This window comes from Mercenaria mercenaria, chromosome 11, assembly GCF_021730395.1.
Source record: "Mercenaria mercenaria strain notata chromosome 11, MADL_Memer_1, whole genome shotgun sequence".
NCBI classification, from domain to species: Eukaryota; Metazoa; Mollusca; class Bivalvia; order Venerida; family Veneridae; genus Mercenaria; species Mercenaria mercenaria.
Window position 1 is genome coordinate 81,289,523 of NC_069371.1, and position 17,147 is coordinate 81,306,669.

At 34.8% G+C, this 17,147-nt stretch overlaps 1 protein-coding gene across 3 annotated transcripts in view; it reads left to right on the forward strand.

The window, feature by feature from the left end:
- The first annotated feature begins 2,149 nt into the window (after positions 1-2,149).
- Positions 2,150-17,147, forward strand: part of LOC123531465 (GATOR complex protein MIOS-like) — a 49,344-nt gene continuing 34,346 nt past the window's right edge. The window contains exons 1-14 of one of the 3 annotated variants that reach the window (XM_053517919.1): positions 2,150-2,391; positions 2,585-2,737; positions 3,633-3,769; positions 5,717-5,787; positions 6,117-6,196; positions 6,999-7,042; positions 7,829-7,887; positions 8,692-8,848; positions 9,541-9,642; positions 12,429-12,523; positions 12,847-12,888; positions 14,409-14,464; positions 14,751-14,869; positions 15,404-15,522. In XM_053517919.1, the coding sequence (XP_053373894.1) occupies positions 3,661-3,769; positions 5,717-5,787; positions 6,117-6,196; positions 6,999-7,042; positions 7,829-7,887; positions 8,692-8,848; positions 9,541-9,642; positions 12,429-12,523; positions 12,847-12,888; positions 14,409-14,464; positions 14,751-14,869; positions 15,404-15,522 (1,053 nt within the window). In that variant the 5' untranslated portion in view covers positions 2,150-2,391; positions 2,585-2,737; positions 3,633-3,660. Of the gene's footprint in view, positions 2,738-3,632; positions 3,770-5,716; positions 5,788-6,116; positions 6,197-6,998; positions 7,043-7,828; positions 7,888-8,691; positions 8,849-9,540; positions 9,643-12,428; positions 12,524-12,846; positions 12,889-14,408; positions 14,465-14,750; positions 14,870-15,403; positions 15,523-17,147 lie in introns of all 3 variants that reach the window. The other 2 variants (XM_053517917.1, XM_053517918.1) reach the window with 2 other exon arrangements.

Genomic DNA, 17,147 nt, shown 5'->3' on the forward strand with positions numbered 1-17,147 from the left:
TTAACATGCATTTATTTCTACTGAATTGTATGTATTAAAAAATATCCGTAATATACATATAAACTCGTGTAAATCATAGAATGTAAATAAATAAAAACATCCACTATTTCTTCTTCAATAAATACATCTTGTCAATCCTCTTTTTTTAATACCCACAAAATGCATTTATTTTTTGTCCCTCTGTATTATTCATAAGTTGAGATTACATAACATAACCATGACAACAAATAGATATATTGTGAATGATTAACTGAATGCATTAAAACCATATATTTACTGATAAAAGAGGTTAAAGCCTTTTGAGTATTTCTTGATGGGTCGCCAATGGAACGCAGTACTAACTAATGACGAAAAATCGGTTTTGACAGTTTAAATAAGCTGTTTTACAGTGTTTATTAGAGCAATATTTGTTTGGTAGCTGGCAAAAAATGAAGTATTTTCCCAAACAAAATTATTCTAGCTAGTCATAGATTTTAGATTATGGAATAAAGTGGTATATAAAGTAGAGAAATCGTATGTACTGACTGAAGATACCTTGAATAAAGCTCCTGTTTTTAAAATCGGCAGTTCCACTATTGAAGCGAAGATATTGTGAAATTACTGGGTGTTGACATTGACTTTAGTTTAAACTTTGACTCTCATATAAATAATATTTGTAAAAAGGCTGCTCAACAAATAAATATCTTAAAACGTATTGGTAAAAATTTAAGTAAGTTTAACAGATTAACAATATTCCATACCTTTGTGCTCTCAAACTTTGATTTTTGTCCGTTGTCTTGGCATTTCTGTTCAGTCAGTAATACTAAAAAAATTGAAAAAAATCCAAGAACGTGCTCTGAGATTTGTTTATGATGATTATGATAGTTCGTATGAAAACTTACTACTTAAGGCCAAGTTACCATCATTACACTTAAGAAGGACTAGAACAATAGCTACTGAAACTTTTAAATTTTAAACAATATGGCCACTACAGTTCTGTCAGATTTAGTAGTGAAAAAAGATTCAAAGTATAACTTCAGGTATTCCAATATTCTACAGGTCCCTCAAGTTATGACAACAACATATGGTAAAAATTCGTTCCGTTATGCAGCGCCAGTTCTGTTGAACTCGCTACCAGAAAGCGTCAGGCAGCTAACAGATTTTAATCGGTTCAAAAGCCAACTTGGGTTCTGGGACGGCAACAGTTGTAAATGTGTTGCATGTAAATAATGCCTGGAGTTTTCTGCTGGTGGGTCCCGTAGACCAGTTTTTTCCTAATTTGCTTCCCGAGTTGCTTTGATTAGCCTGTTTTGATGTTTTATTTTGCTTTTCCTTTTGTTTTTGCCTATTATTATGTCTTGAGTTTGCCGTGTTTTTTTTTTTTTTTTTTTTTTTTTTTTTGTAGTTTAATAATATGCTACCGCCTCTGCTTACCTTGTTTGGCTGATTGCTTATATAGTATGTGCTATCTACTTGCTTGTATGCTTCTGTGCTTATTATTGTATTACACACTGTCTGTATATGTGACATGCTTTCTTTCATGTTGTTTGTCATTTGCTACTGTGAGGAAGTTGCTGGTCAGTTCTTTCCAAATCTGATTTGGGGGGATACAGTTTTTATCACCATTTCTTAAGCATACACTTTTATGTTGTTTTTTTGTATTGCAGATCTTATTTTCCTCTCTTATGGCAGTTTTTAGACAGCAGTTTCTAGATCAGCAGCTTCAACACAGATTTTAACACTTGTATTATTACACATGCTCAACTAGTTCTATTTAAATCTGTGTGCTTAATAATTTCTCTTTTGTATATAGCTCTTTTATAACTTTGTTAAACTTGTTTTAATTTGTTGTATAGTCGGTTCAAAAGCTCTTCAGAGTTTATGTTTTGTAATGTTACCTTCTTGTCGACTCAAAATAAAACTTATTGTATTGTATTATATTGAAATTATTAATTATTTAATTTTGAATTCATCTAAGATTTCATCAGAGTTTTTCACTGAGTAAACCAGTTTTCATACGCTTTATATCTTTTATCGCGGATTTTATTGTTGATAGACAAGATGTTAACAAATCGGGTATATTAGTAGAGGTACAAGTGCTTGAGCACGCAGCAAAACGAGCTTTTCGCGGAAAGAGACTGTTCCGAAACACAGATGACAACGTTAAACTGATTTGGTATTCGTAATAAATTTGCAGAGGCATCAAAACTGAAAGTTAGAATATCAAGATTTATCCTTCATTAGGATAAAATATAGATTAAAACAGATAAAAAAACGTTGATAAAAGAACGAGTTATAAGACCAAGTTTAAATCAGACGAAATTTCTCTTTAACAAATTTCCAACCGTCTAATGAAATCAAAATTTCTTGCAAAGTGTATTAGTACACAGATGTTCAAATTTGACCGAAGAGGTAAAATTTTAAATCGTTATACGATCTAGAGCAATAGATAAGTTTTCAGACTGGGTATTACCCAATCATTTGGTTTATATTGCTTCAGCAGCACAGTGGCAGAGTGTTCGCTTGGAGTGTGTAAGGTCTAGGGTTTGATCTAGACAAGCTTACTGTCACTGAGTGGCAGCTTTTTAATTTCTGACTTTTGCAGCCACCGCAGTTTGACCGTCACAATATAAAACAAACTGTATACATAGGATTAGTTCTACTAGGGTTTGATCCCCATCAACGAAAGACATGAAGTAACTCCCTTGCTTGGCACTCAGCATTTAAAGAGTTGTGCCATGATGTAAAATAAGCACAGGTAAGTATATATTACTGGACAAAATTTGCCACTCAAGAGCTGTGTAGTGTAAAATGTGTTATGTTGATTATACAATTTATGCGTCTTTAAATAAAGCTTAATTTTAGTATTCCTTTTGTTTGTATAAAGTATTGGCTTAACATAACTGGGTACTTTGAAACAATTTACTCCATAAGTTTTAATTCAATTGTATATTGTGCAAGAGTCATCCAAGAATTGTCTAAGCTCATTCACTCTATATAGCATTCATTGATCTTTAAAAGTTCATAATTGTGTAAAGCTAAAAGTATGATATATGCATGCCCCAAATTGTATGTAGGGGTAGCAAAAACTCCTAGTGTGACATAGTTATTGATCCATAATCCAAATATTTTTTATGCAACAGGCATGTACAACATAGATCATGGTGATTTCATTCAAAGTTCGCATCAGGTCAAGAATATTAAATGTATTTCGGATTTACATATATGATGATACACGTTGGATTAAAATCATTTATTTAATTCCATATTATACTAACTGCCTGTTACATTATTTACACAAATATGCTTATTTGATGTACTATTTTTAGACTGTAATTTGACATTTTAGCTAACACAGGGTTATCAACAGTATCTAAATTGGGAATTGTTATAAAAGTGATACTTTTCAATTAATTGTTATGGTAATTAATGCATTAATTTAGCGTATTGCCATGTGTTTCAAATATTTAAGGTTTTGCAGGTACAGACTTGATGAAAAGTAAAAAAAAAATATTTTTGGAATTTTAGCTTTGACATTGTGAAAAAAATAGACTATTTGTCATTTGGAATAGTGCCAAATTTTGGCCTGAAAAAAATTGCTGCTTCTTGTCTAATGGATAAGATTATAATGTTTTGCCATTTTCTGTTTGTAGGTATTTAGTATTGACCCTCTGAATTATCATGAAGGTTTCATGGGCGCCGCTGGACAAAAATAAGTTCCTGACTTACACTAACAGTATCATTAATCTATATGATACACGATGTATCCAGGGAGAACCAATACCTAAAGGTAATTACTTCAGCCTGCTGGCTGCAAATGATTTTCCTTTGCAACCAGTGCAGACCAAGATCAGCCTGAATGTCTGTGCAGTCTGATCATGGTCTTAACTGTTCGCCATTCAGTCAGTATCTTTTTGGTAAGCTCCCCTTTTAACAGTTAATGGTACTATCCAAATTGAAAGATGAACAAGTTCATTATAGAAATTTAGCAGAGTAATACACTGTTTGAAAAACAATTCAATACTTTCTTAGCTTGACCATACGAAGTATAAGGAGAGCTATCCTACTTGACCCGGTGTCAGCGTCTTTCCGTGTCCTCACCTTGGTTAAAGTATTTTTTACACATTCTCTTTATTCTTCTTATCTCTGTAATTACGCGATGGGTTTGATTCAAACTTAAAATAGTTATTCATCATCATCACCCACATCATCTGAAATAAGGGCCATTACTCTGGCACCAATATTTCATGATTTATCCCACCCCCCTTTTCACTAAGATTTTCAGGTTAAAGTTTTGATGCACTTTCACTCTACCTCTGTTATTACTGAATGGATTTGATTCAAACTTAAAATAATTGTTCAACATCATCACCCACATCATATGACAGAAGGTGCATAACTCTGGCACCAATTTTTCATGAATTATGCCCCCTTTTACTTAGAATTTAAGGTTAATTTTGATGCATTTTCACTATATCTCAGTTGATACGAAATTCATTTGATTCAAACTTGAAGTAGTTGTTCCACATCATCACCCATTATATCATAAGACACAAGGTGCATAACTTTTGCACCAATATTTTATGAATATTGCCCCTTTTTTGCTTAGAATTATATTTATATAGTGTTTTGGTACACTTTATCTTTACCTTTCTTATTACTTAATATTTTTTTATGCAGACTCGCGCTGTTGTGCAATATCTTCATCCACCATTGGAGTCATTAAACTAGGGCTGTCATTGATAGAGACGATATCGATGTATCAACGATTTTTTTTTGTCGATCGATTATCGATTCCCATTTTCAAAAATCGATATTTTACAGGGAGAAAAAACTACCCAAATAAACACTCAGACCCTAAAAAACAACTGAAGTTCACAAAGTTGTAAATTTGGATGAATGCAAAAAAAGAGTGAAGGCAAAATAAAAATGAAAGATGTTATTAATTTTTATGTATTTCTTTTATTTCATAAATACAAATACAACACAATCAAACAGAAATATGGAAAGTAGGCAATAAAACTTAAAATAGCATTTACAGGAAGGTATATAGTATTATATGAACAAATAGGTCGTTAATCTAACTTAATAATCAATATATCGATGTATCGTCGATATTTGTCTTCTGATATATCGGTATCGTCGATACGCCTAAGACCCAATCAATGACAGCCCTACATTAAACACTCCAGTGACAGCTCCAGTTTCCTCAGATGTGCCCAGTTTCACTATCCAGCATCGAAAAAGTCGAACGCGCTGTTTTTTGTGACAGCTCTTGTTTTTGTATAAATCCATAAAAATAGTTCCACAGATTTTATTAAGTTTTGACCTTAGCCCAGCAAATATGTATTGAATATAGATCAGTCATATAATACAAATTTTCCTCATGATTTCATATAGAAATTACCAGTCAGTAGTTTGTGCTGTTGACCAGTCTATAGAGTATTACTAGTTAAGTGCAAGTTTCCAGGGCTAAAGTAGAAAATCTAGAATAAAATTAGTCATTAAAATGTAACTTTCAGCACTCTGTCCTTTGGACCTCTGGCAAATAATTTACTTCCTTAAAGAAATTTGGTTAAAATATTTATCATAACCAACATATAAGAGTTTATTAAGCATGTCTAGGCCTTTGTTCTAGTTCACAGATCCTTGATCTTTCTGTTTTAGGGTACAATTAATTATTGTTTATAAGTGTTGTTTTATTCTTTATTCTTAATTAAGGTGTTTTTTTTTTCAGGCAGTCTACACATATCTGATGACTTGTATGCTACAAGTCTGGCAACTTTGTCAGATGTCCATTTAACAAAGGTATGAATGAATACAACTGTTAATTTAGGCATACAGACTAATTCTCAATGATAAAGAGATTCCTGTCGAAATGCAAGGACAAGTCCAATTTATCAGCTCATCCAGTTAGTGTACTGCAACATATCTCTGTTGGGTAAAATGCAGATATAAGCAAATCATCCGCCCCCTATTTCCAGAGTTATGGCCCTAAAATAGTCAAAAATGCACATTTTCACCTTGTGGCATGCGTAGCTCAAAAAGCATTTGATAAAGATTCATGAAACCTTGCATGAGTCTTAAACATTATAGGAAATGAAAGCAGAGTTAAATACTGTTATTTTCTGTTGCAGTGTGTTGAATGGTATCCAGGGACAACCAGTGACCACCTTATAGCCATTGGTCAAGCTAATGGCAAAGTCCTTCTCTCAAAGTAAGTTTACAAAAAGTTTTATATTCTCTACAATCCTAAATTCATTTCATGTTATAAACAAAGCTTATTTCTTGGGAACACCTCAGTTGGAATCCTTAACTACAGTTCCCCTTTCTTAGGATCTTAAGTTTTGAGACAAGTTTTGTATTTGTCAAAGTTATGTGTTAATAGAAATGGCCTTACCTTTTCTTACAATCATGGTAATTGGATATGTACAACTCCTTCAGAAGGCTGTTAGGAATTATTATTCCTCAACAAACGAAGTTTCGGTTAGGGTTTGTTGGTCTGTCGGTCGGTCCGTTGGTTTTCATGGTTTCTGGACAGTAACTCATGAAAGGCTTGACAGATTTTAATTTTTGGTACACTGGTGAAACTTCATAAAATACAAGTGGAGTTCAACTTTGGCTACAAACCACCAATTTTTAGCTCCACTATTAAAAGAAAAGTAGAGCTATTGAGCCATGCGTCGGCATCTGTGTCTGTGTCCCGATTTGGTTAAGTTTTTGTTTGTAAGCTGGTATCTCAGTAATCACTTGTGGGAATGGATTGAAACTTAACACACTTGTACACTGTGATGATCTGACATGCATTGCACAGGTTCCATATCTCTACTTTGCATTTTTACAAAATGATGTGCCTTTTTTGACTTAACAGTTTTTGGTTAAGTTTTTGTATGTAAGCTGGTATCTCAGTACCCACTATTGGGAATGGATTGGAACTTCACACACTTGTACACTGTGATGATCTGACATGTGTTGCACAGGTTCCGTATCTCTATTATGTTCTCCTATTATATTTCCAGTTTTGGAAGAAAAGGAACAAGTGAGTTGATTGGGAAGGAATTCAGTAAGTATATCTTTGACATATTGTAAAGTTGGCATAGATATGTGTAGTTTGAAAAGTATGGCTATTTTAAAGGGATATAAAATTCTGGATTTCATATTTTTAACTCTTATCATTCTGGCACAACTGATTCTGCCTTTGCAACCAGTGTAGATCATGATCAGTTTGCACATCTGTGCAGTCTGATCATGATCTGCACTGTTCGCCATTCAGTAAGCATCTTTTTGGTAAGCACCCCTTTTAACAGTTAATGGTACTGTCCAAATTGAAAGATGGACAAGTTCGTTATTGAAATTTAGCATGGTAAGGGTTAACAGGAATTATATTGAGATTTGATTTTTTAGATTGATGCAAATACAGAATCTCATGAAACTTAGCCCTTAATGAACAACAGTGATTTCATTTCAGTTGAATTAAAAAATTATAGTTGACCAAATTATAGAGGCAGCCAGTAAACTCCCTTTGTTATATCTTTATCTTTGGAATGAAATAATGCCAGATCATGTTTCTGATATTACACTTGTTAAATAACATTTTGACGTTCAAGTATAGAAGATGTTGGTCAAGTTGACCCGGTCTACAATATGTAAAGAAAGAAAGAATTTTGGTGTTTTAGCAGGAAAATGTAATATGTGATAAAAAAGATATTACATCTGTATCTTTCCATATCTAACTTATTGTTGTGAATATGTTCTGTTAATGTTCTTAGGAAAGAAAATGAAAGTTCATGTGTAATAGTGGAAGTTAAAAGCAGATGAAAAATTTTAATTTGACCTATTTTATTTACAGTACCCAAGCACTTGAGACATTGTGTATACCTGGCATGGAATCCTGTACACCATAACCTGGTATGTATGACTGTAGTTAAATACTGTGAAATCATTAATATTTGTGGGGGATTAATTTTCGTGGGTTTCATGGTTGAGTCAATTCATGAAATTTAATCACAGCGAACAAGTAAAATTCCCAAACAGTTTATGTTTAAAAGTTGAAATCCACAAATTCATATCCCGTCAAAATTGCCGTTTGACCAAAACCAAAAAATTTCTTGCCCACATAATTAATTGATTTTACAGTATTAGACAAGCTTATTTACAACTCGTGTGAAGTGTTTTTATCAAAATGCCCAGTAATGTACATGTACTTGATGTAAAATATAGATTGGTTTTAAAAGTACAGTTAATAAATCAGTTCAGACTGCTGACGTTAAATCACTTGCTGCTCATCTCTGTGGGTTTGAGCCTTGCTTGGGCTGTTATGTGAGAAAGACATCTAGCCCGATAGGAAGGTTGGTGGTTCTACGTGGGTGCCCTCTTATGATTGAAACAATGTTCAAAGGGGTAACTAGGGTCTTCTATATGGGTAGGGCTTGTAACCTTAATTGTGTTGGTTGTGACTTAAAACAAAATAAAAACAAAACATCTTTCATGTACATAGTTTATGTTGTATTTTTTTCCCAGAAATTCTATAGAAATGGAGGAAAAGTGTAACATAGCCCTTCATCAGAGATACATCAAATAAATTGCTCAAAATATCTTTCTGAAGAACTAAAACTTATGCACATGGCAGCTTGCTCTAAAAATAGATTGTTTGCTAAAAATAGATTTATGTGTTAATTTTTTTTTTTAAGAAATTGTATAAAATGTTTGCAGTTAGCTGAAGGACTTGATAAACATAGAAATGATTGTTGTATCAGTATATGGGATGTTAACACTCGAGTGAACTCTGACCTACCTAGTGTCACCGAGCGACAGAGATACAGCTCAAATCTTGCTGAAAATGCTGTCAATAAACCATATTCGGAGATTGGTAAGTAAGTTTTATCTAGTTGGTACCAGGATTTTGCAGAGTGTATTCTTTCTGTTAATACTTGTGGCATCAAACATGAGTGACTAGCACCATAACCACTTTTCCTTTCATAAGATGGAGATATTTGGTAACATTTTATCAGCTTCAACAAGGCAGGTGTTTATAAATATTATGAGCTAGAAGGTTAGATATACAAAAGGTGTTGGAGGAGACAAAGTTAAGAAATTGAAAATTAAGTGCTTTTAAAGCGGAGTCTGCTTCATGATCTTAGAATGTTGTTATCTACGGTGAAATCATTAATATTCGTGGGGGACTAATTTTCGTGGATTTCGTTGTTGAGACAATCCACGAAATTTAATCCCAACAAACAAGTAAAATTCCCATTCATTTTATGTTCAAAAGTTGAAATCCACAAATTCATATCCTCACGAAATTGCTGTTTTGATTAAAACCACGAAATTTCATGCCCACGAAATTTAATGATTTTACAGTATTTCATACAGTATGCTTTCAGTTTATGTGTAGGAGAAGGAGATAAATTGTGTTGTGATAAAAGAACAACACTTTTCAAGACCCTCTGTGTCATTTTGCAATGTCCATTATGTTAAGTATTAGGATATCAGATTTTAATGGGTTTGGTATGTATGTGAGAGCTTGTTTTAAGAATACTGTAGTTTGTTTTGGAATTATAGGTATGGGTGAAACAACGTCATCATTTGCTTGGTTCAACAAAGAGCCGAGAACATTCATCACAGGGATAAATGGGAAATGTCTGCGAGTTTATGATTTACGAGGTACTGTTTAATTAATCATTTCACCTAAGAATCATCTGTATTTTTTTTGTGTCCCCCCATGAGTGGTGGGGGCATATAAATTTGCTCTTGTCCGTGCGTCCGTCCGAAGTTCGTGACGCACCTAGCTCAAAAAGTAATCGATATAAATTGATGAAACCTTGCATGAGTCTTTATCATGATATGAACTTGCGCACCTCCTATTTTTCATCTGGCTCCGCCCCCTATTTCCAGAGTTATGGCCCCTAAAATAGTCAAAAATGCACATTTTCACCTTGTGACATGCGTAGCTTAAAAAGCATTTGATAAAGATTCATGAAACCTTGCATGAGTCTTAAACATGATATGAACTTGCGCACCATCTATTTTTCATCTGGGTCCCCTCCCTATTTTCAGAGTTACGGCCCCTGAGATAGTAAAAAATCACATTTTCACCTTGTGACGCGCCTAACAAAAAGTATTACATACAAATTGATTAAACCTTGCATGAGTCTTTATCATGATATGAACTTGCGCACCTTCAATTTTTAGTCTACCTCCGCCCCCTATTTTCAGAGTTATGGCCCCTGAAATAGTCAAAAATGCACATTTTCACCTTCTGACGTACCTAGCTCAAAAAGTATTACATATAAATTGATTAAACCTTGCATGAATCTTTATCATGATATGAACTTGCGAACCTTTTATTTTCTGTCTGCATCTGCCCCCTATTTTCAGAGTTATGGCCCCTGAAATAGGCAAAAAATGAACACTTTCACCAAATTATGTGCATAGCTCAAAAAGTATTTGATGTAAATTCATGAAACCTTGCTTGAGACTTTATCATAATGTGACCTTGAACACTTGGCATTCTTCTTGAGAATCTTAGTGTTTATTACAGAGTTATGGCCCTTGAAATAGCAAAAATAGTGGATTTTTTGTTTGTGATGCTTATAGCTCAAAAAGTATATGGCCTAGAATAGTGAATCCTTTTCATAAAATGTTTGTTGAGGTTATACCCTATTAAGACTGCAGACATTTGAATTATTTCCCCTTATTTGTGACAAATGTACCAGTGGGGGGGGGGGCACACCCTGTGTCCTACAGACACATTCTAGTTTGTAATTTATATGCCAGTTTCAGACACCTCTACCAGTACACGTGCCAGTAATACTTGAGTGCAAGCAAGTAAAAAAACAAAAAAACATTAAAGTTAGAATTTTGGCAATGGTGCATTGTTTACCACCTTGGCATCCAGTTCAGGCAGATACTGCTGGAAACAGTACAAGTAGCATAGTATACTAGTGGGGATATCTGTCGTGACTTGGAATTGGACCTTGATCTCTAAGACTCCGGTAAAGTCTGCTAAACACTGTGGCACTGACTCTTTTATTCTCTCAAGTGAAAGATGTATTATATAAGTTACATGTTGCTTTAATATAAGACATTGTTTGTTTTTTAGCTCACCTGAGCAATGCTGAAATCTAGGCCGAGTTTGAAAATGGGTCATCTGGGGTCAAAAACTAGGTCATTAGGTCAAATCAAAGAAAAACCTTGTGTATGCGATAGAGACTGTATTTTTCGATTAATCTTCATGAGTTTTGGTCTGAATGATTACCTTGATGAAATCTAGGCCAAGTTCAGATATGGGTCATCTGGGGTCAAAAACTAGGTCACTAGGTCAAATAAAAGAAAAACCTTGTGTATGCGATAGAGGCTGTATTTTTCAGTTAATCTTCATGAATTTTGGTCAGAATGATAATCTTGATGAAATCTAGGCCAAGTTCGAAAATGGGTCATCTGGGGTCAAAAACTAGGCCACTAGCTCAAATCAAAGAAAAACCTTGTGCATGAGATAGAGGCTGTATTTTTCAATTAATCTTCATGAATTTTGGTCAGAATGATAACCTTGATAAAATCTAGGCCATGTTCGAAAGTGGGTCATCTGGGGTCAAAAACTAGGTCACTAGGTCAAATCAAATAAAAACCTTGTGTATGCGAAAGAGGCTGTATTTTTCAATTAATCTTCATGAATTTTGATCAGAATGATTACCTTGATGAAATCTAGGCCAAGTTTAAATATGAGTCATCTGGGGTCAAAAACTAGGTCACTAGGTCAGATCAAAGAAAAACCTTGTGTATGCGATAGAGGCTGTATTTTTCAATTAATCTTAAAGAATTATGGTCAGAATGATTGCCTTGATGAAATCTAGGTCAAGTTTGAATATGGGTCATCTGGGGTCAAAAACTAGGTCACTAGGTCAAATCAAAGGAAAAGCTTGTTTATGCGATAGAGGCTGTATTTTTCAATTGATCTTCCTGAAATTAAGTCAAAATGATTACCTTAATGAAATCCAGACCAAATTTGAAAATGGGTCATCTTGGATCAAAAAGTAGGTCACTAGGTCAAATCAAAGAAAAACCTTGTGTATGCGATAGAGGCTGTATTTTTTCAATTGATCTTCATGAAATTTGGTCAGAATGATAGCCTTGATGAAATCTAGGTCAAGTTTGAATATGGGTCATCCGGGGTCAAAAACTAGGTCACTAGGTCAAATCAAAGAAAATATTTACTTATACTCAATATTTTTGCTCCAATTTTAGTGATAATTGGTCAGAATATTTTTTTCCATGAAATCACTAGGTCAAACATGTTTACTCTGTTTAATATGTTGTGTTATGGTGTGTTTCTCAGGTGAGCGGCCTAGGGCCATCTTGGCCCTCTTGTTTAAATATTATGCCTGACTGTGTTACTAAATTATGAAGAAATTTGTTTTCATAACCTTCATTTACATATTATACACTTTCAGATGTAACAAAACCCCATCTTGTGTCCCACACAAAGTACGTACATGGTGTATGTTCAGATCCGTTACATGAATCAAGGGTAGCTGCATATTCTGAGGTAATACTCTTCATCTGTATGCTGTGTTAACAGTTTATTTATAGAAAATGGCATATTCTGAGGTAATAAACATCATCTGTATGCTGTGTTAACAGTTTATTTATAGAAAATGGCATTTTATATGATTTTTGATGACAATACATCAGTGTGCTTCTAGTCTTTGCTGCTTTCATGACCTAGATCTTTGCCGCTTGGTTCTGTTCTTAAAATGCTTTTCATGTGAAACAAATAATGGAATAAGCTGAAAAAAACATTCTGAAAAGTTCTGTTAAGATTAATGTTTTACAAAGGTAATGAAATTTACTTTTCTTTTGTATTCACAGAACCATGTGTCTGTATGGGATGTTAGGAACTTTGATAAACCGGTATCCTTTCATGATTGATGACACATATGATTGTCTTGTTTGTTGAGATTGCAGGATGATATATCACACAAACAGTGTCTTTTTGCAAAAAAATATAGAGCACTTGAAGGTGACTTTTTTATGCCCCCAAAGGGAGGCATATTGGTTTTCAATTGTCCGTCCGTTCGTTCGTCACAACGTTAACTTTTTGTATGAAGGCACTTTACTTGCAAACCACTGCACCCAGGACCTTCAAACTTCACTTGCTGATAGTACTTATTGAGTACACAACCCCTACTGACTTTGGGGTCACCAGGTCAAAGGTCAAGGTCACAGGGGCCAATGCTAACTTTTTGCATGAAGGCACTTTACTCGCGAACCACTGCACCCAGGACCTTCAAACTTCACACGCTCATAGTACTTAATGAGTACACCACCCCTACTGACTTTGGGGTCACCAGGTCAAAGGTCAAGGTCACAGGGGCCAATGCTAACTTTTTGCATGATGGCAGTTTTCTCGCGAACCACTGCACCCAGGACCTTCAAACTTCACATGCTGATAGTACTTATTGAGTACACCACCCTTACTAACTGTGGGGTCACCAAGTCAAAGGTCATGGTCACAGGGGCAAACGTTAACTTTTTGCATGAAGGCACTTTACTCGCGAACCACTTCACCCAGGACCTTCAAACTTCACATGCTGATAGTACTTATTGAGTACGCCACCCCTACTGACTTTGGGGTCACCAGATCAAAGGTCAAGGTCACCAGGTCAGAGGTCAAGGTGATGCGGGGGCATTTGTCACCATTAATGACAGCTCTTGTTTTTCAGCATATTATGTACTGCAGAAATCTCCGAACGTCAATTTCACTGGTCATAACAGTCAACCTCCAATTTCATTTGTGGAACAAATGTCTTCTGTTATTAATTCTAACCCTTTTATGATTTTCTTTTATATAAACAAAGAAGGATTTTACTGTGTATTGTCTTGTCGATTAGAAAACGTTACGCAAAATGACCTACTTTTGGCTATTCCGCCTAAAAAGGGATTCCAGATTAGTACCCCTTCCTGGTGTAATTCGAACGTGTTAGAATGGAAATAGATTTTAGTTTTGCGTGCTTTGTTGGCAAATAAAACACGTTTTTTTGTACTACGCATTTGAACTCAAAACTGTTTTATTTGCCAACAAAGCATGCAAAACTAAGATCTATTTCCCAAATTCAGTGGTATGATTCTGTGTGTGTTGGGCATAGTCTGTTCTGTACTTGCAGGATGGAGAGGAATGGGTGAGGGGTATAGCTTTCTGGGAAGAGGGCGTTGTTTGAAGGAGATGGGCTAGGTGTTATTGGGGATCTTGGGGGCGGGCATTGATGTTATGAGATGAATGAGGTGTTGGGGGAATTATGGGGCTGTTTGGGAGGGCAGGGAGGATGGGGAGCCTCCAGGGGAGGGGTTCCAGGAGAGAGGGTGGATGGGAGTGGTTCGTATGTAAGAAAGACATAGCTATTGGAAATGTTTAAATCCTTAATTGCTTGTAGACATTAACTTTACCTACAGATAGAGCCATCTTAAAGATAGACTGGTGTCCAACAAGGTAGATATATACATTTCTATCAATCACAGTATATACAGATTGTTTTCAGCTGACTGTAATTGTCAACATTCTATGTATAGTTTGTCTTCATTTTTAAATCTTTAGTTTGGATATGAAAATACCTCTGTATGACACTTACATACTTAAAAAGTTATTACCATGAGTACAAAAAATGTTTTGAGTTGAAAACTTATTTTACTTTTTTTACATCATACAATGTTTAAAGACTTAAAAGGTCCATAATGTAAGTTGAAATTTAATTTGAATTTAATTATTATACAAACAGGCCAGGATTTCTTGCGGCACTGTGTCGAGACAGTTCTGTGGTGAAGCTATATGACATACGGCACAGCGTTATAGGACCAGACGAACTGGAACCTGTCACATTTGAAAGAAATATTCAACGTACGTATTTTTTAATATATTTGTAGAAATGTATAATTTCATGTTTTATAAAGTTTGAATAACTACATGTATATATCTGTTGTATTTCATGGTTAACAGTAGATTTTTAATTGATGATAACCTTTTTAAGCGAAACAGATCAGTTTTGTTAAGAAGTTAAAAATACATCACTAGGTAACAAATATAATAAAATAATGTAGAAATTGAAGGAATGATGCCAGTTTGTGCGAGGTTCTGTTAGTAATATAATGTTTGGTTGGTAGGGTTTGTGATGCTGGTATTTGTAAGGTTTCATTAGTAACATGACGCTTTCTCTGTAGAATAAAACTTCTATCTAACATGACTTGGTTTTGTTGTCATGGAAAAAGGGAGGAGTAAGCATTGTATATTCTGCAATAAACAACGCTTGACACGCGGATGGGTGAGGGAACGTTATGATGTCATTTATGATAACTTGTTGCTGCATGATGTCGTACCTTCTTTACCTTGCCTTACCTTTATATTTGAATAGACAGTCTTTCCACATTATTTTAGCATACAGACAACATCAGGTGGTATATTTTGCCTGGCATCCGACATGTGAGAATAGAATCATCACAGTCACACCAACTGGCAACCTAAAAGACAACCAGATCTATGAAAAACTACCTATGGTATGTCACTTTTCCTTTCTTTAAGCAAGGGATTGGAAGTTATGTGGTGCTGCACAGAGATAGAAGTTGCAACTTTGCTCAACAACTTCCCACTAACTTTAACTAAAAGGCAATCAGCGTGTATAGTATATGGTAAAATGGGCAAAATAAGCTAGAATAATACAACTGTACTGCCATAGACAGAGGCATATTCCAGGTGACCCTTTGAGTAAGAATAGTGAAGAAAACTTGATAAAACTGCCAATTTTTAGCTTGACTATTCTAAGAATAGTCTAGCGGTTCTACTCACCCTGGCGTCGGAGTCGATGTCGGCGTCACACCTTGGTTAAAGTTTTGCATGCAAGTACATATGGCTATCATTTAAAGGCATATAGCTTTGAAACTTATTTTTTTTCTTTTTCTAGGTCAATTACCAACCTCACTGGGTCAAGTCCCATAACTCTGACATGTATTTTGGCCAAATTCTGCCCCCTTTTGAACTTACAAAATCCTGGTGCAAGTTTTACATGCAAGTTACTATCTCCAAAACTAAGGCAGATGTGTCTTCGGGTTATAAAACTAGGTGATAGCATCAAGTCCCATAACTCTGACATGCACTTGAGCCAAATTATGCCCCCTTTTGGACTTAGAAAATCCTGGTTAAAGTTTTGCATGCAAGTACATATAGCTATTACTTTAAGGCATATAGCTTTGAAACATATTTTTTCTTTTTCAAGGTCAATTACCAACCTCACTGGGTCATGTCCCATAACTCTGATATGTATTTTAGCCAAATTATGCCCCCTTTTGGACTTAAAAAATCCTGGTTAAAGTTTTATGTGCAAGTTACTATCTCCTAAACTAATGCAGATACTGGATTGAAACTCTATTGATATTTTAACATTTAGGATAATATTCCTGCCTCTGGGACAACAATTTGAATAGTCGAGCATTGGCTGTCTTATGGACAGCTCTTGTTATTAAGTGAAGTGGATAACTTTACTTTGCTGAAGTCAAGTACCCCCTTTTGGACTTAGAAAATCCTGGTTAAAGTTTTGCATGCAAGTGACTATCTCCAAAACTAATGCAGTTTTTGAATTGAAATTCACAGGTGTCTTTGGGGTTATAAATCTAGGTGATAGCATCAAGTCCCATAACTCTGACATGCATTTTGGCCAAATTATGCCCCCTTTTGGACTTAGAAAATCCTGGTTAAAGTTTTGCGTGCAAGTACATATAGCTATTACTTGAAGGCATATAGCTATGAGACTTATTTTTTCTTTTTCTAGGTTAATTTACAACCTCACTGGGTCAAGTCCCATAACTCTGATATGTATTTTGGGCAAATTATGCCCCTTTAAGTCCATTAAAGGCCTAGATTTTGGCAGTAGGCCAAGGGATTTTTGTCTTCACCAGCACAGTTGGGGGCTAATGACCATCACAGTATGGTTCCAATTAACAAGGGTCAATGTTTATTGGAGAGTCAGTCTACCTTACAAGTGTATCAATTAGTGAGAAGGGGAAACAATGTAATTTATCTTAAACTGATATATAATTGATAACTTTTAAAGTTATACTAGTTTGTTTTTTTTTTGGCATTTCTATGTATAGAAAAATATTTGTTGATCAGACACAGAAATAAGATA